The 26,932-nt window shown below is 41.0% G+C and overlaps 1 protein-coding gene across 1 annotated transcript; it reads right to left on the reverse strand.

The window, feature by feature from the left end:
* Window positions 1-99: 99 nt before the first annotated feature.
* cdh15 (cadherin 15, type 1, M-cadherin (myotubule)) lies at window positions 100-15,512 on the reverse strand. The gene is made up of 14 exons (XM_018683145.2): window positions 15,220-15,512; window positions 8,451-8,618; window positions 6,384-6,539; window positions 5,730-5,874; window positions 4,812-4,993; window positions 4,600-4,728; window positions 4,293-4,475; window positions 3,582-3,826; window positions 3,353-3,489; window positions 2,790-3,020; window positions 2,434-2,673; window positions 1,679-1,827; window positions 1,231-1,422; window positions 100-1,030 (listed from the first exon to the last, which is right to left on the reverse strand). The coding sequence occupies exons 1-14, from the start codon at window positions 15,268-15,270 to the stop codon at window positions 830-832; spliced, it is 2,409 nt and encodes an 802-aa protein (XP_018538661.1). The 5' UTR covers window positions 15,271-15,512; the 3' UTR covers window positions 100-829.
* Between the last annotated feature and the right edge of the window lie 11,420 nt (window positions 15,513-26,932).

Raw genomic sequence — 26,932 nt, forward strand, 5'->3', positions numbered from 1 at the left:
ATATACAAGGATTAGCCAGAACATTAAAACCAGTCATTGATTTTATTGTTGTGGCTGAATGGTGTATATGTGAATTATGAGTAAACCTGTTGCAGCCTGTTTCATAATGAACAATACAGACACTTTTATTCTGTAGATACCAGTAAATTCTAAACTCAATACACATATTAAAAAAAAAACATTATTCAAAGTTTTCACCTCCAAACAATCTAATTACAGAACACTGTGTGGTACAGTTTGTTTCGTTAAGTAATTTTTTGTGCTCAGATCTCTTGCAAAAAGTTAGCAGATACTGGAATGGAGGATTTGTGAGTCAAAACAAAAAAACAAACAAAATCAATATCAAAGCAAATTCATCTTATAAAATAATCACTTATATATATATAAAAAAAGAAATGCATTTAAAAGATTTTTATATGTATCTCAGGCTTCTTGTATGCATCATTACTGAGCAATCCAAGTCTGAGGATAAACAAAACCAGACATGGACACACATTTCAACACACATTCTGTTTGCCTTGTAGCATGCACAGCCCACTTCCTTGTGGCCGATCATGACAACACATGATTTTACTGTCTCATTTACTTTTCCTGAGCTAATCACAAAACTTTGCGACGAGCCATTTTGTCAGCTGTGTCCAAATGATGCTCAATAAAAACCTAAGGCACGTTAGATTAAGGGCCTGTGGTTTTGCATAGCATTAAATTCTTTCTTGACACACTTCAAATCTTGTCCTGGACTAAAATCTCTTCAAACGTGTCCAGAAAAACACCCGATGATCTGTGTCCCTACTGGTGGTGACGCTTGTTTTGTGTGGTGCTGTCCACCTTAACGTGGGTCGTACATGTTGGCCAGTTTCTGAAAGCGTGGTCCCCAGTCGTTGAGGTAGTCGTAGTCCTGGTCTCCATCAGAGCTGCCTGACGCAATGGAGCTAAGGCTGCCTGCCAGTGAGCCCTCACCCTCATAATCATAGATCAGGGCTGTGTCATATGGAGGCACGTTAGGATCATTGTCTGCAGCTTCTAGGCCCTGAGGACAGAAAAATCACATTTTTTTTAGTTGCCAAGTGACTATAGGCAGGTTATATCATATAAACAAGCCTTCACCAGCATGTTGACTGTTAGCAAGTCCCTGTCTTTGCTGTTTGTGTCTTCTTTCTATAACTTTAGATTGGTTTGGGCCTTTAAAAATACATTTTTGCTATGATTTTTGTGGTAGAGGCCTCTCACATCATTGATGTAGTCCTCGATGTCAGTGGGATCTGCAGGAGGCCTCCTTGGGTAGATAGGGGAGGGCAGGTTATGTGGGGCATCCTTCCTGAGGGGCTGCTTGCCTCGAGGAACACCAGACCCTGGGTAGTAGGATCCCGGGGCTGGAGGTGCATCATGGGGATTCCACAGCATGTCGATGTTAAAGGCATTCTGCAAGGTGAGAGGAAGGTGCAACGGATTGACGAGTGACGTGTTCTTTATTAATACTGTGATAATGCATAAACAGAAAAAACAAACAAAACCACAATAACAAAAGTAAATATATCAGATTCTGTGGCGACACACTCACACCATCAGGGACATTTGAATACCATTAAATTGACCTGAGGATCGTTCAGATTTATACACTTGAGCATGAAATTCAATATCTAAGCTGTTATTAAACATGTGACCTGTGAAGCCTTACCTCATCCTCCTCACCCCCTCCTTGCTCATCATAGTTCAAGACATTGTCACGGATGTCATCTTCTGATTCCCCAACAAGCAGACCTGTTCCTTTCTTGATATGGTGGCGTCTCCCACAGGCGGTCACTGCCACAGCCAGGAGGAGCAGCACTGCAATCAGATGGAAATCATCAAGTATTATTTAAATAGGGTTTATCTGGTTATAGGGCTTCAACTTTTCATTATCAATGAATCTGAAGGCCATTGTTTCAATTAATCAATTTATCATTTATTCTAGAAAATGTCAACTGTCATCCCAGTCCCCCACAGTCCAAAGTCACATCTTCAGATGTCTTGTTTTGTCCAAAAAAGAGTTTTAAGATTAAATTTACAGTAGGAAGCAGAAGAGAATATCATGTTTGTCAAAGTGAAAACAGCAACAGCCTAAAAAATTACAATGATAAAGTGACACTCAAAGTAGCTGCCTATCATGTTTCTGTTAATCGACTGATTGATCGATCAACTAATTGTTGAGGCCCTTTTGTTATTTAAGCACAATATGATATAGAAATTTTTCTGAGTCCTTCAGTGACTTCTGTATTAGATTTTTATCAAGCCCCAGCACATGTTTTGCCTAATGATGGCATTAGAAGTGTTTGTGATTATTTAGTACTGAACTACAAAAAAGACAAAAGAAGCAACGTTGTATGGGATGTTGGTTCTTGTTGGAAAAAAAATTAAAATCTAAGACTGAAAGACAAGTTCAAGATGACTTACACAGTAGGAGTGCAATACTGGCCATGATGATAATGAGCGCGATGAAGCTGATTCCCACACTGGAGCCTATGATTGCCCCCGCCTCAGACTTACAGTCCCCGAAGGAGTCACAGAGACACACAGTAATGTTGACCTGAGTAAAAGCACTCAGAACTGGGCTGCCGGAATCTGACACCAGCACTGTGACCGCGTACTCTCCTGCCTCCAGCTCTACAAGGGGCTGGAGCAGAGCATGAGTATCTGAGGTAAGAAGAAAAATGGAGAAAGCGTGAAAATGAGAATGGTGTGACGGTAACATCCTTTATGCAAATCCACACCACTCCCTCCATCCTCACCCTTAATACTCTTTCCCTTACCATTGACTTGAACAACAGTCCAGTTGACTGACAGATAATCGGGCATTTCGAAGATGAAGGGCGCAGCGTGCGGAGGAAAGTCTTCATCCACAGCAGTCACGACCAGACCAGAATTCATCCGGCCTGTATCCCTGCATACAGAGCCGCTCAGAGGAAAGAGCTGAGGGGGGAAGTCATTGGTTTCCTTCAGAGTGATGGCGGCTGTGGCTGTGGTTGACACACCACCAGCATCTACAGGAATGAACATAAATACACAGTAATGCCACATAAGTGCTTATTCATTGTTAAGATCTGGCAAAAATATACCACAACAATCATTTGTGTCCCTTAAACTAAATAAATTACATTTTGAATCAAGGCATTGTTTTCTTAAAGGAGGTGAAAACCCAGCTGAGACAAGATCATTTCACATTTTTAATCACAAAACTTGCTTAAAAATTGATTAATTAAGAAACATTAAGTGAAAGTTGACTTTCTATTGAAACTCTTAAATTTTATATTATTAAGTACTGGAAGATTTTTTATGTTAGAGGAATAGAGTACGAATAAATGGATGGACTGACCTGTAACCTTCACAACAGCAGTGTAGATATGGTTTTTAACATGTGGAGATCGCATGTTGAAGGTTCTCCTGGCCATAATGTCTCCTGTATCTCTGTCGATGTCCAGCCATCTCTCGGGATCTCTGCTAATCTCATATCTGGCTCACAGAGAGCAGAGGAAATGCTTTTTTTATGTACAAGCATTTTTAGAAACAAGAAAATACCTGACTGTTTTGATGCTGCATCATACCTCAGGTCAGAATTATCAGGGTCAAAGGCAATGTTGCTTTTCAGTAGCGTCCCAGGAACCACAGACTCAGGGACCACAATCTGTATGGGGTCTTCTCTGAAGCGTGGAGCTTCATTCTCATTCACGACAGTGACCAACACTGTAGCGGTGCTCACTGGGAGGTTAGGAGCCTTGTTGCTCAGAGTATTGACATTTTCCACTGTCAGAATCAGGACGTACTCACTCTGTGCTTCATAATCCAGGGGCTGTAATACAGGGCAGAAAACACTAGTTGTAGAGGGAAAACACTCCACTGTGTGTGAATAGTAAAGAATAGATGATGCATAACAAAGGCCAAATTTTTAGTCATTTCAAACCTAATTTATCATCCCATATAAAATGTAGGAAAATCAAATAAGCACCTTTGTCTGAGAAAACTGTAGTTCACAACTCAACCACTAGATGGTGTTGTTGAGTTGTGTCTGTGGGACCCAATGCACATTTTCATTTAAAGGGCAACGTCACCCATTTTGAAAATCCATGTTATTCCTGGGCCCCAGGGCAGATCATAAATCAATCATCGGTCTCCTTATCCGTTTAAATTTGTCACTGTCGCTTTGGATTCTTGGCATGAGTCCAAAAGTTTGATCACACACTGAGTATGTGTTGTCTGAATGTGTTATGGATACCCAACAATTGTCACAACCCCTCCCTCACACCAGCTAACTGTACCTTCACCACTGTCAGAACGCCCTGGTTGGTGGAGGGATCTGTAGTGATGGCAAAGTTTCCCTCAGGATCATTGGTGATGGAGTACTTGGCCTCCCAGTTTCCTGTTCCACGATCATCTCTGTCTGTCACATTCACCCGGCCAATCTCATATTCCTGCCTGTTCTCCACTGCTGTCATACTGTACTACATGCGCACACAAAACACAAATCAAAGGAGTGAAATCACTGTGACGCATCAGTCGAATTAAAACATTTAAATGACAATACTGATTTGAATTGAATATTGAATAGTGTTGCCTGGGACTCACCAAGGGAGGGCTAAACTGCGGGGCATGGTTGTTGATATCAGATACATGTATGATTGCTACACCTTCACTTGTTAGTCCCATGCCCCCCATATCAGCAACCTGTAGTTTTAATCTGAAGCCTTTCACCACCTGAGAGAGAAAACAGCACATTTTAATAAAATGAGCCATACTGTGATGATCTGCAAAAATCTGCATCTTAACCTGCATGTTACCTCTCTGTCCAGGCCTACGTCTCTTGTGTAGATGGCTCCTGTCTGGTTGTTAATACCAAACATAGTCTTGGTAACAGTGTTGGCAGGAATGCTCTCCTGGCCAATGATAGAGTAGCTCAGAGCAGCGTTTTCTGTCATTGGGTCATCTGCATCCGTGGCTGAAACTGACATCACTGATGTGCCTATCAAAAATAATCAAAGGATCCAGTCAGCTGGGAAAATCGGTCAGAATGAGTCACTGATATGTGACATATGCGCTGAGGCTGCAGGACATTGTAAAACATTTAACACATCTTTAACTGTACTATTCTTAAAATTGAAAGACAGTGTGCCTTGATGTGAAAACAATGTATTTAAAATTCATAGGGTATTGTGATTTCCTGTTGTTATATTTGTGAGAGTATTTTCAGTAAGAGTGGGATAACTGTGCAAAAAAATTATATAGGAAACAGTGAGCAAGTCCAATATTCACTCTCCTTTTAGCCCTGATCTGACCCCTACCAGCTCCTGTGGAAAATATCTGGCTCTGTAGCTGCTAAATGTTCCACTATATTCACTGGCTAGTTGCTAAGTCTGTCTGCTGTTTGGTGCTGGGCAGGCAGCTTACAGTCAGATTTTAGAGCTTTGATGAGAGTGGTTAAAGTGAACTATCTGTAGGTTCATCACCATGACCGAATCCTTTCACTTATGTGTAGTAGCAGCTTTAAATAGTTGCATGGTATACTGTTTCAATGACCCAAGCCGGACAGTTATCAAACAGCATGGGAAAAGTCTTTTTCCTCAGTCAAAGCTACTTTATAAACTTGTTAAACTGCCTGGGGAAGGAAGGAGATGTCTTTTTGGAACAGTGTGAGTAAGGTAAAAAAAAAAAAAAAAAAATCAAAAGTTAGTGGTGCAATATGTAATACATGGATGTACCTGGGACTGAGAACTCAGAGACAGTGCCAACAAACTGGCTCTGGGTGAAGGCGGGTCTGTTGTCATTCTGATCCAGCACCATTATCTCTATGGTGGTAGGATTCTCTAGTCTCTCTCCACTGGGGGACAGCGCAAAAGCTTTCAGCTACTCAGACAAAAAAAAAACACAGAGATACAACAGACAAATGTTTCTTTATAAAAAACTATATTCATGATATTGTTGTTTCTTACTATTAATTATCAAAAATGTCATGCATTCCATGAAGGAAAAAATAAACAAGCCACTCAAGATGACTGTGGGTATTTGTGGGTATATGTGTACAACATATGCTGAGAATGGCAGAAAGAAATGTGCAGGATGTTTGGTTCCACATTATGGGTTACATCACAAGTCATCTGGCCTGAAACATCTCAAGTCTCTCCCAAGGTGCCCATAAAGGCCCTTGGAAACTGACCTCTGGCTGTTTGTACTGGTGTCTGAGACATTGATATATGCTTTAAGACAAAAACACGGACCTACACTTCAACACACATGGTCCAAATCTCATTGAGTACACTGTGGCTTGTGTTAAGTACCTCTGTTTGATTGTGCTTTACAACACATTTCGAGTGTCTGGGTGATTTAAAGTGTTACACCAATAAATGCTCTCTTACTGTGAAACTGCTGTATTTCTCTCTGTCCAGCGGCCGCTTGCTCCTGATTACTCCTGTTTTATCATCAATCTCAAACAGATTCTTGGGCTCCTGGTCCACCCCTGGGCCCTCTAACTTGTAGATCACTTCACCTGTAAAGATTTTGTCCGATTTGATCTAGAGAGGAAAAGGAAATAAAGTTGATGATTGTTACAACCTCATGGGAAGGTGGAGGGAGGATTGTAAACCATATGTCGTAACACCAGATGTGAGTACGTTGATGGTCCGGGACCTTGAGACGAGAGTGTTTAACCTCAGAGGGGCCTTTGACTTATAGCAGGAAATACAATTCTGAACTAATAATAGCAAGGAGTCTATATTTTTTGCATTTTGCACTCACTTTCATTGACATATTGCCTCTGCAGCACTTTCATCACTTTATAAAAGTGTCTCTATATTTCTCCTTGTATGGTAGAATTTATATAGGCTACTGGTCGTCTGTAACAGCCTTAACACAATATTTACATTTCACATGCCTTTTAAAAACTGGTCTGTGCTATGTGTTGTCATCTGTGATGAATTATTACAATCAAAAGTGCCTGGCTGTATATAGCATTGTATTTAACTGGATTCAGTATTTAGCTTTACGCAGTCTACGAGTCAGCCATCACCTCATTAAAACATGTGCATAGTGAGGATTTAAACACCAGACCCTTCTTCAGTCACAGTCTTTTCGTCATAGTCTAAGTATTACTTATATTACAATTTATTTATTAGGCATTTGTTAGGCAAAAAGTTAGGAAGTCATGTTACTACATAAGCCCCCTTTCCTCTCCAGCTATAATTTACTCACTAAACCCTAGAAACTATATCTTGTTAAAACTAAAAGTAAGAGAGATAAAGGGTGGCAATTTCAGGTGGTGCTGCCTTTTTTAACTGTAACCAAAAACAGATGATTAAAAGTGTAAGAAATTAACTGAACAGTGTGTTTGTTTACTCTAATGTCAGCATGTCCAACTAAATACTAACTTACAGTAACAGCAAACTATATGTTCCAAGGCCAAGGAGCATTTCATACTGCGTTATTTTGTGGGACTACACATTGTATTTTTATATACATGGATTTAGGGAATTTTACTCTCCGGCAAACTCAGGTAACGCATTATGTCTTGTAATGTTACAAGTGACAAAAGACTGGTAACATTATAAGAAATGTTAAAGATCTAGCCTCTGTCAAACCAGACAGTCAAACAGGATTTGTGTTACGATGAAATAACAGTCTGATTTTACATTTTTCCTCCTTATACTTAACAATACTACAACTAACTATCTCTATATTGTAACACAAGAACAATGCATTATCATCAACTGCTAAGGATACTGGCTGTTTTCCTGGGACATGTAGCTTTAGCCTCAGTCTTTTGGAATGACACCAAAAGAGTGCATATTTAAGACACCTTAAGGAGTTCTTGTTTTACAACTGGTCAGCTGGAAAGACTGAAAAGTCTGTTGGAGACAATGTTTTCAACAAACTTATGGAGACAACTTTGCTTAATTTGCTAGCTGACAAAAGTGAGAGGTGCTGGCTGGAAACGAGGAGCCTGCTTTAGTCTTCCACTGTCTGAAATCAGGATCCCATTCTTTTGAAGATTAGAAAATAATTTGAGTGATACATCTACCTGCTATTACTGTAAACTATATAGATATGAACTGTGTAACAGGCACTGACTCCTGCTCTTTCCCTGGACAGTGTTTCCTTCTTGAGCAGCAATGAAGGGGTCGTAATAAACAGAGATTTTTCTTAAGACTGTAACTGATTTGTCAGACTGAAGCCTCATATTAGCTTCAGATTAACTTTTTAATACATTTGCACAGAGTGAGAACTGTGGATTTTGTCCTCTGTCACCTACACTGAAAGCAAAATTGGAAAGGATCTTATTCTGAACACTATGAACAATGGGAATGACTGCAGCAAACAAATCCTGTCTCCATGCACTGTACATATGGGCACCTGACTACTGCTTTCAGACAGATTTGAAATATTGTGAACCTATATTTTAAGCACCATTTATGCCAGAAGTGATTTACCTGGACAAGGTCCTCAGGAACCTGCTTGCTATTCTCCAGCACTCTGATTGGAGGGATGATCCAGTCCCTCTTCATCCTGACCAATCCATGGCCTTGGCTTCTCCAGGGGTAAAGGGCCTGCGTGTGCAGCTCTTCCTCATTGTGATGAAGTTTTGCAGAGCTCCACACCTGAATTAAACAACACCATGAGCAAAATAAATATCCTAAAGGAAAGTCCCCAGAATATGCAGTTAGTTAGACATGAACACACAATGCAGTACAGATAAAATGTATGTCAGTGAGTCAGATCACATGAAGTGCATTTTTGGATTCCAGTTGTTCTCATGGAAAACACAAATTATGTCATTATAGATATTTGCAGCTGTTTAAGACAATGTCAAGAGTATCCCTCAGTGCTACAACACTCCCAATGGCCTGATGGAATGGCTGTATGATAGCTGTAGCACTGTAATGTGAAATCCATGAGATTGTCCAGGACAGAAGGGATGAAGGGACATGGCTTCAGGTTTCACTCACTAATACATGTCTTTGTCAGCTTCCTTTGATCTGGGTACAAATTCATCTCAGGACGAGGAAACACAAACACTCATGCTCATTTCACAAGCCCTCCATCACCACATTGCTGTCTTGACCACAAGACACACACACACACACACATAACACACGTGAGAAACACACTCACACAGCAGCTGTCGACTATAGATTTAGATCCTGTGCTTTCCCACCCGCATTCCCACTCACACTCACAAATTCCCCTTTATGCTTAGCTCTGCACCTGACTGGGAGTTTGGGGTCACCTTACGGATCCGCTCTGCTGTAAGAATTCCACAGACATGCTCATATACAGGCTTTCCCACACACACGCACTGGCTGACAAACACGCATGTGCATCAACAAAACACCAGCCCACGCATAAGCATATATACACATTTCCGTAGTAAGTAAGTTGCTTCCCTCTCTGGGAATTCACTGGACTCAGCATTACTTCACATATGTTTAACAGCTCAGATGCATGACACCAGAAATAAATGTCAGTTTTCACTCAGACATAACAGAATATTGACGAATAATCTGCTTCATTAGATTTTTAAGTGAGCCATAACTCAATAAGATAAATGTTGAATGAGTGGATACATTTTGTGAATATTTTGTGAATGGCCTGTGATCCCTGCCCTGTCTCTCGGGTGCGTGATCTGATATTCTGATCCTCTGGCACGCTGCTGGACAGTACAGGGAGGAATGGCAACCATGGCCGGCATCTGCAGGCCGAGTCAGAGGGCAGGCTAATCTTAGACTGTCTTCTATATTCTATATTCTTGACCCCTACCTATTTAACTTTTTGTGGCCATCGTCATCGACACACTCACAGAGATGTTTACACTCACATTCCAGTGATGCATGTCACCCACACAAATTCATCCTGATAGCTATCTGCTTTGATATTTAAGACTTCTGCTGTCAAACCACCACTGGCATGGCATGCATTCTGTATTGTTACTTAACCTAAAAACCAATAACAGCTGCATCACAGTTGCATTTCCAAATATAGCACTTTCTAAGTTTGACTGATTTGTGGACACTTGGGCTAACATGTCCATCTTTTTCTAACTTTGAGGATGCACACGCAGCGAGGCGCTGTGAGTCTGTCTGGGCATCATGGATGTCTATCCATGACACCGACAGATGTCAAGATATAAAAACCAAACATACCAGCCTGCTGGAGGAATAGTCATGAGATAATTCAAGTCAGCTGGATTTATCATCTGGGGATAATGAATGTTTCTACTAAATTTCGACTTAGTCATTCCAGTAGATATTTCAGTCTAGACCATAGTGATGGAGTGACAGATGGACTGACTATATAGCTAACTGACAGACCAACATGATGCTAGGATGGCTACAAATGCAGAATCTACCATTTTACCGATTAATGGTTAAAGATGAAAGATTGAATTTGCTGAAGAATATTTTAAAAAGTTGGTTGTAATATTGAATATTTTGTATTCGTGATCATTTACATCACTCTTTTCTGTATCAGTTGTTTGTAACACAACCCATCAATTGAATATATACAGTATAAGGAAACTGGAAACAATCTCTGATGCTACTGTGATGAAGGCAAGAAATCTGAAAATGTTTAATGGAGTTAAGGTCTGCTGTGTTTTTAAGTTGGATGGACTTACATGATCACCTTGACAGTTGCAGGTAGAAACTATACTGAAGCTGAAGCAAACTACAACAACCCAAAGTGTTCCAGACTTTCCAGGATATAAAACATTCAGAGACAGTCAGAAATCCTTACAACCATGAGACGAAGGGTATTTATTCTGCACACTTCCTTTTCACACACCCTATATCACTGTCATGTCCTGTCCCTTTAATCTGAACTTAAGTTGACACCACGTTTTGAACAGTGGCTCCACCAAGTATTGGTGTTATAATGTTTTTGCCAGACCAAGGTGCAGTAACACCAAAGTGTCATGTTACCAATTAGACTGATGAGTGCCTTTTCTGACAGGCTGAGTGATGACACCACACACAGATTAACTCTTTTAGAGGCTTTTCCCAGATACTTTTACAGCTTGGCCTTTCACCTCGAGCCCTCACAGAAGTATGGACAGCTTGTTTGGTGATGATATGCCCTCGCAGCAAGATCCATGAAGCCCTCTGTTGCTGAGGAGTGTTTACTGAGTTCGAGAAAGTTTGTTTCTACTGCCTAGATGTTGGCGTTGGACAACAAAAGCATACTGTCACATTATACTTGGTATTCTGGTTTATTTGAAATACTGTAAATAAAGAGAAGTGCACTAATGGACTGACTATATCATGGTCAGTGTACATAAATTTTGAATTTGCCCTATCTTTTAGAGATGATTGGTAACTATAAGCCTGAAATTGAAAGTAGCATGAACAATACTGTACTCTCTCAATACTGAGAGATCAGATGTTCTTGCATTAATAAAAATAGGAAACCACACTTCTATTTGGTGAAGCTCTATTTAGTAAAAATATGCAAGCATAATCTAAGTGTAAGACTTCAGTAAACACACAGACTAATATTCACTGTGTGTTGAAAAACTGTAAAATTGCTTTCAAAGTTTTGCCACTGCTGCAAATGCATTAAATTTCAGACATTCATTCACAAAGCCGTTAGAGCTGTCCACCTTCCAAGTCTTGCCACTGGTACAAATGCATTATTTCTTGGACACGCATTCATGAGCTATTACAGTTGTCCTTCCCAACATGCCTACAGGCCTACAGCTTCAGAGCATTTTCATTAGAAAATGCCTATCACATGTTGTAAACCATTACATCAATTGATAATTTGGTTGTTGTTACAAGTGTAGATTAATCGTATGGGGCATGGGGAATGTTTACACCACGCTACAAATGTGGAGTAATGTAAAACAAAGAAATGTAACTGTGGCAAATTGTATCACACTTACTGTGACCCCCCCCCAGAGAGCCCATTGTAGTTAGAGTATGTAGAGGAGTATGTATCTCTGTGGCCTGAGTGTCTCTTCTCTAGAAGTGTATGAGTAGTTGTGCAAGTAACTCAAGAAAAAACTATGCAGTCAAGAAGTAACGTCTGTGGCATGCCTGGCAGTCCCTTCGGCCACAGGGCTAGAGGTCGCACAGGTGTCCCTGTGGTCACTTCTGTTACTGGTCTTCAGGGGCAGACATTCAACCAGTCACTCACCAACAGTCCTGGTCCCACACCCCTACTCTTTGCTAAGTCATGATTGCCTGGCATGGGCATGGACAACCTATTTATGGTGCCACTACAAGTGTGTGTCCCCCTTTGAGCAGATGTCTGAGCTTAAGGAATGCTGAGCAAGGTTATAACAAAGACTAAAAGTAGGACTCAGGCATAAACATGGTGTTACTGAAAAAGAACAACAATGTTGTCTGACAACTCGGGCAGTGTTATGATCCATATCAGTGGTGGTATGTGACGCAGTGCTGTAAAGCAGCACACACCTCTCACAGGATATCATACCCACTCAACCCCAGTGACATAGTAAAAGAACAGAACTAGTTTTTATGATCTGAACGTTGTCTCTCTATCCTTTGCTCCCTCTGAAACCCTAGTCAGTGTAAAACAGCCTGCAGGTATCCACACCCAGCAGGACCTGTGATTCAGACTCTAAATCCTCTGACTGATTGTTTCCGATGAGTGAGACCTCAGCGCCAGCTGGCCGCTGCTACACACTCTTGATTTGTACCCGATTTCATGGTCCAGAAGCGGCCCATTCCTCTTTCCGCGAGGGGGATTACAGAGCGGGACAAATGGCATCACGTATGCATCTGGGAACAGCTGTGGCAGCTGCCCACTCCTCACCACAACATACACCCACCACAGCAGGCACAAACACTGTTCAGTTCAAAACAACACCAGCTCTCTGGAAATTAAAAGAGCACAAGTGAAAGCTATCAGGTGACACTGATCAAAGCTCCTGGACTGGACTGACAGCTGCTGATGGTTAAATGAAATTATTTCAATTTTTTTTTTTATTAGAATTCATGACACATTTCTGTTTGTTTTACTTATGAAAAGGCTGTGATGAGTGACTCAGCACTCAGAGGGAATCATTTCTTTTGTCTGCGTGTTTCTCATATGTGAGCTTTTAGTAACTGTTGTTAAAGCGCCTATTGTTCATCCACTCTTCAAATAGGGACTTGAGATTCTGTAAACAGCCTCTATCAGTGATGTAGAGTCCCTGATTAAAGGAGCACACCACCAAAAATGTAGCTTTAGAGTTTCCAGCTGCTTTCTAGTGTTGAATAGTGGCTATGAAAGTGCTTTGAAAGGTTGTAGCTTGTTTCTCACTGAGGGACAGTAGCTGCAGTCTGCTTGGAATCACAGCAGATTCAATGGATTTCAGTGGCAGAAAAACAGTAAAAACGAAAAAAGTATCAAAATCTTGATGGAAATGTCTCAAGCCACTTCTTTAGCAGAGATCTGTGTGTTCAGTATGTTCCAAACACCCACACACCACTTCAGCGCTGATGAGTCTTTTCCTAATGGCCCTGAGGCTTCACTGGACAAAGTGTATTTTGTGATATTTTTGTGAAGTGGCAGTTGTTTGGAGTGATTTGAGATGTTGTGATGCTTTTTCCCACTGTGACATTGGATTGCAATTGCAGTCCACTAAAGCTGCTTTTTCATTTGAAGGATTCAGCTATGAACTTTTCAGGGCCACCTTTCAATCCACCCTTGGGTTAGTATTTCATACTCAAAAGATAAAGGTTTGGTGGATCAGATTGTTTCCATTTAATCCAATTTGCAACACAGTAAACAAACTGAATAGGACACTTTTTGTTATTTGATTATTGCAACTCCTGGACTTGTAACACCTCTGGCATTTGAAGGTGCAATTTAACCCCATGTCAGCCCCACTACACAGAGCTTAAGTAGTTCTCCAATATCTACATCAAAGCTGAGGACTGTGTTCCTGCACCTTAAAGGTCATGCTTCAGGGTTTACAGGTTTCTCAAATCATTTACAGGATTATTTATATGTTCATATAAATAACATTATTACTGAGGTCATGAGGAGTAGACCCAAATATGTTTTGTGTAACATCACTAGGGAGTTAGGCCTCACTGTGACTAACTGGTTTTCCTCATGGCTGCGTCAGCGATCTATCACTCCCATGTTCAAAAGTAACAACAGTGACTTTCTCCACAATCAATTAGCCATGGAATATGAAAATGAACCACGCAAGTAGCACAGATTCACCATAAAGACTTTCAACCACAAAACCTCAAAATTTGCAAAAACTTCAAACAGTTCACACAGTTAGAGACTTCACTGATAGAGAACATCTGAATTATTAATTTCCATAGCTATACAGAGACTGCAACAATTACCATGAATTAGGGAGCACATCATTGCAAGACTTCTCTCAAGAATCACTGAATGCCTCCTTACTCACCCTCTCAACCTGGGCTGCATTACTTCTCCAAACAGAGAGAAAGACTGATGGTGGTTGGCAGTGCTGTTGGTAATATGTCAGTTTACATTGTCATCCATTTTAGATCACATAATGGTGCGTGATGACAAGGGCTACTAATGATGCCCCGAGCCCTCTATACACATCTGGACTCTCGTCCTCCTCAAAACACTTCATCATCCTCTTTCCAACCAGGATGAAATGTTTAAATCAGCCTCAACCTTTGATTACAGAGCCAAAGTAGTGCCTCTACTGATGAAAATTAGTTAGTGTTTGGTTGAGGACATCACTCAGGTAAAAACATAAACTGTGTATTTGAGGAGTGGGGTAGCTAAGGGCCATTCTCTAACCAGGATCACACTCTGAAGGGACAGGAAGTGAGAAGTCCTGAGCTTGAAACTGGGGGTAGGCTGAATCTATGTCCATACAGCAGGGTGGGGGGCAGTATCACAGAGTGCAGCTCAGTGCTAATGTAGTACCTTTACAGCAGCCCTGTGCAATCCATTGGTTCAATTACTTGGTATTGACATTTTTACAGCAATCATTAAGTGGAGAGGGATATGGCCCCTCCACTAAATCCACTTGTCAGGCACCTGTGGTCTAAGGTCCTTTATAGAGTCAACAATTAAACTAAACCATCATCTGAAGATAAAGTCCAAACTGCCATTAGACAGTGTAACCACCTTTGATGTTAAGTCTATTTAACTTCTGTGACAAACAGCTTACACTAGCTATAACAGAACAGAGGTACTTCAATGCTCAAAAAAATAACATATTTTATCAACAATGAAGAGCCAATCACTTTTTCTTACCTGACCCAGCAGAGTACCCAGCACACACACCATCAACATCCGTACCGCCATCCTCAGTACCTGCACTCAGAAACTCAGTATGAACAGACCACTGATGACTAAAAGATCTGAGGCTCCTCCACTAAAAACTGGGCTCCTGAGTGGCGAAAAGGCCAAACTTTCCAACCCTGAAATCTGTCCCCTCTCCTTCCGTCTTTCCTCTGTCCTCTTGCAGTCTCTCCCCCTCTCTGTCTCTCTCTCCCTACTTCCCTCTCCCAGTGTCTGTCTCTCACAGCTCCTCCCTGTCCATAGCTGGGGTATGTCTCACAGTCGTGGGGTAAGGGGGTTAGAATTTCAGCAGCGTCCCTCCCAAGTACCCCAGCACATGTGCTGTCACTCACAAGCCCAATGAGAGAGGGGAGAGAGAGAGAGAGGGAGAGGGAGGGAAAGATGAAGAGAGAGGCAAGGCAGCTGTTGGTGGTGTAGACAGAAACTGTGTCTTCACCAGTTCAATGTAAATAAGTGTGTAAGTAAACTTTATTTAACACTTTTAGTGCTTGGATGTGCTTGGCAAAGACAATACGTGAAAAGCAGAAAATGTGTGATTACTATTTCAAAAAATGCCAATAAAAAAGTGTGTTTTTAAAATGTCTTTTTTTATATGCACTCATTTGGCTACTTGAAAACTCTTGAAGGATGAAGGCTATTCCAAATTCATAGAGCTACAATGGCACTGTTACTGACAGTATCATGTAAAGATATAACTGTAGTAATCTGCTCCTCACCTAATTGAAGTCATTGTTTATGGATTTCGAGGCTGTGAAACTTTCAGTGTTATGCTGTGGCACCATGGCATTCAGCAGCTCAATGAGATAATGGCAATCACAGTCTTTCAGAGTAAAAGAGACACCTTCATATGTCGTCTTGTCCGACCAACAGCCTAAAACCCAAAGATTTTCCAAAGATGTTACAATGAAACAAAATAGAGAAAGCAGAAACAGAAGAAGCTGAAACCAGAGGGTGTTTTGCATTTTCACTGAAACAAATTATCTAATTATTTAACAATTAATCAATTGTGAAAATTATTATATTTTTCTGTCAAACTACCAGTCAGTTATTGTTTAGGCCCGACAGAACTATGCAACTATTTCTGTGAAAACTCAAAACAGCTAATGACGTCAGTATCAGAACTGCCCCAAAAATCACTGTAACAATTTGATCGTGTTGACCTCTTTGTAAGTCTTCTAACATCTGTTGCTGCCAGTACAGATAGAAATAATAGAAATAAAAATATTTCTATTGTTTTACCAGCTCCACTTGACAGCACAACATAATCTTCTGTTTAAGTCTTAAAGGGCTTAGGACTCATTTTCTTCTTAAATCCTTCTTGTCTAGATCAACCTTCATGTCATAAGGTTGCATACGTAACCTTCCTGTCCAGTGCCATGTGTGTTGTGCCCTCCGCACATTCAGAACATTCAGCCACAACTCTTTGATCTCCAGCTATTTTGGACACTCTTGTCAAAGCAGAAGATGAAGATCTATGGTTGATGTCAAAACAGAGATTGCTATGTCTGTGATGCTTAAAATTTGATTGACATACTCATTGTATGAGTTTTAGGCAGCCACCTCAGCTAAGAAGAGGTTGTTGTTGTCCACCTTAGAGGGGAAAGAGCTGAGAAAGTTGGTTTGCTTTGTTGGTTAGATATTCTCAAGGGAGACACAACCAACAGGAAAGATGTGTTTAGCATTATAGATTTTCAGACGGGAAGAGAAGGAGTCCAGATCTCCTCCATGCCACTTTGAACAGTCATCAACACCCTCTCAGCAAGTCTGCTCACAGGTCAAAGGTCGATAGGGATCTTTAGAAAGTAAACAACTTTGGACCACACTGGCCTCTCTTTCACCACAGGCAGCTCAGACGCCTGTTCCTGTTGAAAACCTAAACTGAGGACCAAGTCAGACATTAAATAAATACAAGTACACGAGTGAAACTCTGTGAGTTATGAATGTACAGTAACAAATGAGACAGAGATAGTGTTGATATTACACTCATGCTAGAAAGTAGAGCAGTGAGAATAATTGAGTGTGCTGGCAGGCTGAGTGTGCGTGCTGAGTGGGTGTCTGCATGCTTCTGTGTGTCAGTGTGTTCATAAATGTGTGTGTGTGAGAGAGAGTTCTGGTATAAAGGGGTGATTTTACAGCACCTGTCTCTGCCATTTCAGGCAGAGGCAGTTGGCAGGAGCCACCCTGATGTTTCTCTTCCTTCACCCCCCCACCACACACACATACACACACACGTCCCTAACAACAGGCTCTCATACCAGAGTTCATGCAGACATTTCATGTGGTGCTGGAAGAATAGTGCTTCTCCACTGGGGAGTCCTAGATCTAAGTGTTGTATGAAAGTGTGTTTCTTACAAATGCAACCAGGTCCAAAGGTAATGCTAAAGTGTAAAAGTAGAACCAATTAAAATCCTGCTTAAAACATTTTCTTCACTTGCAGAGACAGAGCTCTGCTGCCCACTGTTGGCAGAAATAACAGCTTGCAGCAACACAGAGAGATAACTGCAGCATGCAACTTTTGTTAAGTTACATATAATTTTCACTCAACAAAATCTAATATAATAAAAATAAGAGTGTGCCCCTAATAGAAATTACATTCAGAAATCGTAAATTAAATTGGGGATTTATTTGCTATTTAATGAATGAATGCATGTCTTTGTTTTACTCTGTGCCGCCTTTCCTCTGTAAAACCAGCATTATTTTCTGTATTCTTCTTTTACAACTTGGGGGCAGTAAACACAACACAGACATATTACCACTTTATGTATTGATAATCTGTCACATATTAGCAAACAGTTGCCTGTTTACACATCAAGCAGACACAGTGGATTTGGACGCATGTTTCTGACTGTGTGATGAAAAAATCCCACATTGACTCTGTGTTTAGTGAAGAGATGAGAGCGGTGAGAGTGAACCAAAGCACTGAATTCAGCCAATAAAACCAAAATAATGAGCTGAAAAACGTACAATACAGAGCTGAAGAGAACTGCAGAGGTATTAATTAAATCTGTGAATTTGTGACTATAAGTACTGACTTTCATTGGTGCATTAAGCTCTCTCTACCATTATATTTTCCTGTGAATAATGCAGCTAGCTTAGTTTCTCCTAGGCTTGCTGCTGTTTCAGATGACCTAGCCTGTTATAAACTAAGCTGTTTACAGAGTTATATATTTTAAATATTTCAAAGAGACTGCATATGTATGGATATTACAAATAACACATAAACTTCACAAATATGCAAGTTAATTACTTACTGTAGAAAAAAGATGACATGCAGATGCAGCATTTGAGCGCTGCACCTAATTGTCAACTTTGAATTACTGAACAATCAGACCCAGAGGAACATGGTGAAATGAGATCACAAGTTTCAAAGGCTTGTTCATGCAGGGTCCCACAGAGGCGATAATAGCATAGAAGACTTATAGCGCTCTAGAAGGTGTGGTCAGGTCACCATACAATATCCTTCTGAACACACAGGTGGCTCGGAGCCCCACTGATCAGGAAATAGGGAACCAAACCTGGTAGCTGTCTGGCTCACCAGGCAGACAGTAACACTGTTAATGATGAGTATGGGGGTTGGGGGGCAGAGGAAATCTGTACTTAGTTTTCTGTTCACTGACACCAGGCAGGTCAGGCATTTTCATATTATTACTTCCATTCACTTTTTAGATGGATACTTTCATTTATTTATATTTCCCATTTGCTTCACTTTGTATCTGCTTCCACTTGTGTCTCCTGACCTTTGTCTGAGTACAAATAGGTAATTCTACCATATCCTGTGTTGATAATTCATTAGTTCATGCTAGCCTTACAAGCCCTAACACCCTAAAATTTCTGCATGATGTAAAAGTGAAACTGCCATCATCACTGTGAGCCAGTGATTGGCTATCAAAACTGCTATCACACATTAAAATGATCATTTTAAAAAACTGAAACAGAAAAGATTTTGTTATATTTGCACATTAATTCTTTTGAAATACACACATGTTCCATCACATCTGATCTTTCTTTGCTTATATTGAATTACTTACAATAAATCTTGTATGATCAATATGAATGATATGAATCATTTAGGTGGGAAATAACAAACAAACAAACCAAACCAAATAACTAAATAATAAAATTAAACAATGAAGTCATTAATATCAATCTCAGCATAGAACATGAAAGACTGAATAAGAATTTTATTTTTGCAGCATATATATGTTTTTGTGGGTTTTCATCCTCCCTTGAAGAAAACACCTAAAAACTGTATTCTCACTGGGGATTATCATGCCATATTTTGTTTTGTATGTATTTTCTACTTTTTGCAGTAAATGCTGTGACTTTGTACACCTGCAGAGGGCACTGTTAGACCATGTAAGCATTCAGCTGGAGCAAAGAAGAGATAGGAAACTTGTGAGACTTGAGGGTTTGTCTAATAAGAGATCTGTCTGAAGAATAGAACAAATAATGGCCCTGAGGATGGAGAGAGAATAATACTGAGCAGAAAAACAGCAGACACTGACTCACAATACAACAGTCAGTCAGTAAAGTGTAGTGTGCTAAGCAAAATAACACAATAGTGGACAAAAACATTCTTCGCTATAGACCAACACACACACACAATACAGCGAGCCACATTGTTTGTTCTAATGTCTCTGAACATGTGCTTCCATCCAGTTCCTTGACAAATGTGTAATTTCTAAGTAAGTGCAGAAAAACTAAAGCCTCAAACAGCACAATGTAACATTTCCAAAGACAACAGTGAGGGGAGGTGAGAGTGTGCGAGCGGGAGGTGGTTGGGTTACTGCAGCTCTGCCTTCGCCCCCAGTCAGCCTCCACCAGGGTGGGTTGCCAATTAGAGCCAAACACATATGACACACTTGACTCCCCCGCTTGAACCATGGCTGGAGATAATAGGCCTCTTCCTGCAGCTCAATCGATGACATACTGTCCCAGGGTGGATGTCTGCCTCGCTACGCACACACACATACAGGCAACACACATGCACACGCTTTCTCTTCCTTTCTCTCCTCTCTGCCTCTTATCTGTCAGAGAGTAAAATGTCAGCTTTTTGTTTCTTACAAAGAAATATACAAGCAACACACACAAACACACACACTTCTGCTCTCTTTCTTTTCCCCTATTTTTCAGACAATAAACAATGACTTCCAACCAGAAAAATGCATCCTATTATCCACGGTGAGATAAGACACAAAAAATCTCAATACACACTGAAGTTATGCGCACATATATATATAGCTAATGCATCAGTTAAGTGTGTTCATAACTCTAGCTAATCCCACAGGAGGTGTCTGGGCTGTGTGAGGGCACCTGAGTCATGGGGCTTACAGACATTATGGTAATGGATATCTGCTGTGTACTGTAATAGGCAGACGGCTTGCATGAACTTGCTCTCAGTCACAGGTCTTGACTTTGTGGTTTGCTGATTTGCATCTTGATTCGGTTGTTAGACCTTGGCTATCAATATACGGCAAAAGCATTAACATTGCATCGGCACAAATTCACAAAGCTCTGTGCGATCCCCCTGTATAACATCCATCATCCACTCAGTGTTGAGCCGGTTACGGTCATTTTCTCTGGAAAAAATGTGCGCAAGTGAGTGTGTGTTTGTGTCTGCGTATTCTTGCATGTGTACACTACAAGGGGTAAAGGGAAGAGAGTTTGGGAGACAGTGCTGCTCTTTGCATGGCAGGAGGAGGGATGGGGAGAGGAGGAGCAGTTGAAGGATGGAGAAGAGTGGAAGAAGGCCTATGCCTGGCTTTTTGGATGGGGAGTGGGGTGGGGTTGTGGTGAGGGGGGTGACAGTTATGTGCATGTGTGAGCCTAATCTGCCTCCATCAGCTGTCAGAGCCGGGGATGTCAGGGCTACTGAGGCTCCTGGTCCTCCCTCTCTCTCTCTGTTTCTCTCTCTGTCTGTCCCTCCCTCTCTTCACTGGCAATGTCATGTTGTCAGCCCACATATGCTTGTCTGCAGTAGAGGGGGGTGGGGATAGGGGGGTCGGGTGGTGGTGGAGGAGACATAGGCACATGGGCAGCCTCCGTCTTTTTCCTGTCGCTGTCGACACTTGTCTTATTGCCTGTGTGCTGCTGACGTTGTTCCCTTTTAACCCCTTCAGCTCCCCCCTGTTCTCTCTCCCTGCTGCTCTCCTCGTTCTGTCTCTGCGCATGGATAACATCGGAGGCGGCGCTTGGTTGAGTCGAAAATTACACTCGCAGGGCTTTTACTTCTAGCATGATTTTGTCTCCCTGCCTCTTTCTGTTCACTTAACAACCATAGATTTTGTAGCTACTTTAATTTGAGCTGCAGGGTGGTGTATTGAGTACAGGCACTGTCCTTCAGAGGATTTGTACCCAGCAGTGATGCTGTTCTGCAGCTGATCCTGAGCCCTGACCTTCCAGTGCTGGGGGGTGGGGTGGGGTGTTGTGGTGGGGGGATGAAAGATATGTCACTACAGGGTAATGGTGTACTGGTTTCTGGTTCTCACAAGATAAAGGGAAAAAAAAACAGCAACATGTCTCTCCAAAAATCTTTTTTCATTCAGATTTAGATGAGTCTTTGAGGATTCTGTAAATGACTTCAGAACAACAGTAAGTGTTGTTGACAGACCTATGTTTTTAAAAGATCGACAGGTATTTATTTTTCACAGTATCAGATGCGTAGCTCTGTGACGTGAATGTTTTTTTTTTTCTTAGTGCTAAAAACCCTGAAAAAAGAGATCCTCTCACCTCTATCTTAAAATGATGGAGGAAAAATCTTAGAACCTTGACAAAGAAATACAAATTAATTTGCTTGGTGCAATACTAATAAGGGTATATGAAAATTATAAAAATATATATTTTTAAATTGTTAATTGATCAATCCTTTGAGAACCTTACATTCAGATTGTTATCTAAAATAATTTTAGATACAGTATAAACCAGTCTGCAATGCTAGTTTTTTTGCTGATCATTTTCTGGTATATTTTCCATTTATTCTATTACAATGACGTTTAACATTTGGATAACAGTTTTAAACTAACCTCCCATCAATAAGGACCCTGTCATTCTGTAACAACATCAAAATTACTATGGCCACTAGAGGGGTTTGTCACTTAAATGTAAGCATGTCATTTTGGTGTCTGACACGACTGGTAGATGTCACCTCACAATAAAACTAGTGGTCGTAATAAGCTGATTCCACAAACCACTTATGGGGTCGGAGGAGGATGGTCTCACCCTTTAACATCTTTAACAGGGACAAAAGATGAAAAACACAATGTACATACAACTGATGTCCAGTTTCTCTGTTCATCACTGTGAGCTGTCCCTGAAAAATAGGAAATAAACTAATAAACCAGCGTCACTCACCACTCTTATCTTTGTTTTGTTTTTTTTTAACTCTAAATGAGAAACCACTGGACTTGTGTCCTGGGCAACCAGAAGCGTATATGCAAAGACAGCAGTCAAGCAGTCAAGCGTTTATATCTATATGGGTAACAGTGCTCTCGCCCCAGTGACCTGCCCCTGGCACCTGCCACAGGGGGCTTTGAGACTACCTGTCAATCAAACTCTGACCAACCCCTCCCCACCTCTCCTTTCTTAGGTCTCATGCTGCAAGTCGTGGCTAACTCATTACATGTCGCCCCCTCCCTCCCATCTCCGACTCCCAGTCTCCACACAAAGATGATATCTCTATACGTGCCCACCGGAGCGCACCGCCTCCCTGTCTCAGCATGCATTTTGCATGTTAACCATAAATCCCATGTACTGTACAGTGTGTCCACATGAATGGATTTTTGTTCAGTAGCATATTCAGCTACAGGCTACGATTGTGATTCCTTACGGAGCTAAGTTACAACCCTGTCTGAATATTTCTGGACTGCAGGACATTAATGCAGAGCAGCTTTAACCAGGAACAGGTCAAGTCTCACATTAAAACCTCTGCAGACTGCTTGTGAGTGATAAAGAATCAGAGTGCTATGTTACCCTCAGTGCTTCTAGAAACTAGGAAAATGTCTGGCTCAGGCTGAAAGGTATTCCTAATTAATGTTAATATTTAGCCTCAGCAATAAAATGTATGATTCATAAAATGTGATCAATGGCGTGAAGGTTTCATGAGGTACTCTGATGCGTTTACATTAAATTTTCACAGCCACACCTGCACACAAACAGAGAATACACAACTGTGCTCAATGAAAACTCCCTCTGTCACACACTGACACACACACACTCGCACACACTCCTCCCGGCTATGAGTACCCTTGCCCCGAGTGCTCCCTTGCTGCAGTCTCCATAGCAGGCAGGGAGACTGTCTGAGTGCTTTATGTTTGCTGTAACACAGAGTCATCACTGTCAGAGCCATTGATTTGTCAACAACATAGTGATACACTGTAGATGGATAATGGCCCATCTTGTACACAGTTGCTGCATTTTTCTGGACAGCCAAGGAGCATCTGTTGTTGTTGTTTTTTTTTCTTTCTCTCTTTCCTTCCTCCTCCTCCTCCTCTTAAACCTCCCTCTCCCCACCCCACCCCCCAATACACACACACACACACACATTCCTGCAGTTTGAAAACAATAAAAGAAAAAGCAATGTGTCTTGTTCAGCTACTAAATAGCTGTCTGGTTTGTGTCTCCTGAGGTGGTTGCACATCAGTGGCTAGCCCATCTATCAGGCCAATGCACAGCCCTCAAACCTCCAGGTATAAAGATGATAAATACCCCACCTCCTGAAAAGGGCATAGAAAAAGATGGATGGATATGGAAAGAGAGAGACAGTTACAGATATCAAAATGGAGTGATTGTGGGTGAAAAAGCACGGGAGTTGAAGGAGAACAATGAGGAGAAATCAAGATGAAAGAGACAGAAAAAAGAAGAACTAGAACGTCCTTTAAGTGCATCAGGAGCAGCATGCAACTGCCCCTCATAAGCCCAAACTTAGCCAAGCTATAACCAAAATGTTTACTATGGGTAATTTCTTCTACAGGTCTGCAACTTTCCAAAGACTTTTGGTACTAACCACAGGAAAAATAGAGACAATGGTCTAAGACCGTTTTTTAGTTTAGTTCAATTAGATGTGTTAAGTTTATTATCATTCCAGATGAATTTCCATGAAAGGAATTGTTCCATTCAACACCAGTGAATATTTATCACTCATTTATTTATGACTGGAAACATTTTTCATTTTTGCTGAACTGTATGATTGTTTGTGAACACATGTCACATGTTGCCTGTTTATCTCACCTGCTGTCCTGTGATTAAACATCTCATGGTTGAGCTATCTTAGCATTTATAAATAACTACAAGTGTATCAACTTTACTGTAATTGGCACCAAATTATGGCTCGGGTCCACAAAAAAAAGTGTTACTGATTTACACATCACTAAATTAAAAAGGGTTGCACCACATTAACGTAATTAATCTTAACGTAATTCTTACCCAGAGATTAGTTATTACTAAATATTCACACCCATTAACTTCCATGTACAGTACGTAAACCAAGTGAACCAACTGACAGAGCTAATGTTATCTCACTAATACATGACCTGTTCAGGGTGAAGGGTAAAAATGAAGTCATATGAAATATGCTTGACATATTTGGTCTAACACTTGATCTAAATGCTGTCTAATAATGATGAACTGGGTGGAATTTAAGTTTCACCTTTAAATGACCACCTAAATAGCTCCACTCTACTCTAAACTACATGAAGACAGATGAATCTGAAACACACATATTTATCCATGTCTGTGTGTATTATGTAAACAAGATCATAGCAAATTTAGAAAGGCAGCTGGTAGTTTGTTATGTAATAACATATAAAAAGTTTAATATATGTTTTGGGCTTCTCTAAAACTGTTATATTTAGCATTTATTTTAGTGACTTCATGTTTATATATGGGTGGTTGATTGCTTGACTGGACAGTGCTACATATTTTTCCTAGAAATTTAACAGCTATGACACAGTTTTTTAAGGTGCAACCCAATTCAGTAAATAACTCTTTGAAGCTAGCTAGTATTACTAAGGAACTTAAAAGGGACTTTACACACAAACTTACTGATGGATTTATGAATAGTTGATACAACCCCAGTCTAGGCTCCCTGCACTCATCCCCTATTCCCTCCACTGTTTGATTAAACAGTACTTTCCTCCCTTATCTGGGCTGTCGCTGCATGAAGGAGCTATCTGCTGTGTGACTGGCAGACTCCTGCCTGCTGCCTCTGATAGTATTCCACTTTGGTTAGGTAAATAGGAACTTAACTGAACTGAGACAATTTAAACAGTCTAAATGTAAGGAGATTAAAACTGGCCAAACAGTGGCTGAGCACAGGGATGCATCACTGCTAGTTATGCACTGCTGCAAGAATGAGAAACACACGTGTACTGCGCGCGACACACACACACACACACACACACACACACACACACACACACACACACACACACACACACACACACACACACACACACACACACACACACACACACACACATATTTTTCACAAAGTCAAACAGAAAGACATGAGCATCAGAGACGCTCAGAAAAAGACACACAGAGCGAGAGGACATGTAGAAGCAGCCTTTAGTTGTTTTTGATGCCTTTGTGCCCTCTGACCTACAAAATCACTGTCTGCACTTGCAAATTCTCTCTCTCTCTCTCACACACACACACACATACACACACACACAAACAGATACAAATGGCATGAGGCAGGCAAAGCAGGATGGACCTGGGGACAAGTTTCCGCCTGGACGCCCTCATATCTGAGCCAGTCCTGCCCTGCTCTGCCCACAGGCCTTTCCAGACTGGCCAGTCGAGTGAGCGACCCACCCTGACTCTAACGCTGTGTGGCAGGGGGACCTAGAGACAGATGTTCCCTGCCACTGGCATGGTGCTGAAGAGGAGATTGTATCCGATGTGCACACAGTGCATGTGTCTACGAGAACAGAGGGTGAGGGAGACAGAGAGAGAAACCAATTGCTTGAATGGCAATGTTGGGAGGAAGAGGGAGGAGCAGCGGTGGTGTTGGGGAGGTTTGTAAAAGGAGAAATAAATCAAGTCAAAGCAATTCGTGGCAATGGTTGCTGCAGTGTCATTAGGAATCCCGTCACGCAGCAGCTTCTCTGAGCAGTCAGCAGATGCAGGTTGACAGCAGGCCAAAGAGGAATTTTAATTTTTCCCCGTCTCACAGCTTCCACCTCAGATACATTTCAGTAGCCTTCAAACTCATCCTCAAAACTACTGGCCCCTCCTGGACTAAAAACAACTTTCGATATCATAATAATACATGCCAGCTTCATAATATGGTTAATGCTTTTAAAAGAATTACATTTCCTTGTAGTTTTACTACAGCTTCACTCAAAAGTGACAAATAAGCCAGAGATAATTCATCTTGTTTACAGTGCAGCCTCTGAATCAGTAATTGTCCATATATTTAACACTGACAATGTCATTCAATACAACAGTGATTCAAGAGGATTTTTTAGAAACCGGATTATTTAGAAAAGAAATAGATCTTTCTGTACTTAATTTAATAAAGTTTTAAAGGTCTAAATTTATTGATCACTCTATTAATTAGATATTAACAACAGTTTTGCAGTACTTGCCTATATACAGACATGTAGGTCTGTCTCCTAGAAAAATCAGTAAACATCCTTTCTAGGAAACAGAGTTGAGATAGGGC

The sequence above is a fragment of the Lates calcarifer genome, linkage group LG2, assembly GCF_001640805.2.
Source record: "Lates calcarifer isolate ASB-BC8 linkage group LG2, TLL_Latcal_v3, whole genome shotgun sequence".
Lineage (NCBI taxonomy): Eukaryota > Metazoa > Chordata > Actinopteri > Centropomidae > Lates > Lates calcarifer.

Coding starts and splice junctions, on each gene's coding strand:
- cdh15 (XM_018683145.2), bottom strand. CDS start 15,270: ATGGCGGTACGGATGTTGATGGTGTGTGTGCTGGGTACTCTGCTGGGT. Junction 5,875..6,383: donor AGAAATACAGCAGTTTCACA/GTAAGAGAGCAT, acceptor TTGTCTGAGTAG/CTGAAAGCTTTTGCGCTGTC. Junction 2,674..2,789: donor GACTGTTGTTCAAGTCAATG/GTAAGGGAAAGA, acceptor TTCTTACCTCAG/ATACTCATGCTCTGCTCCAG.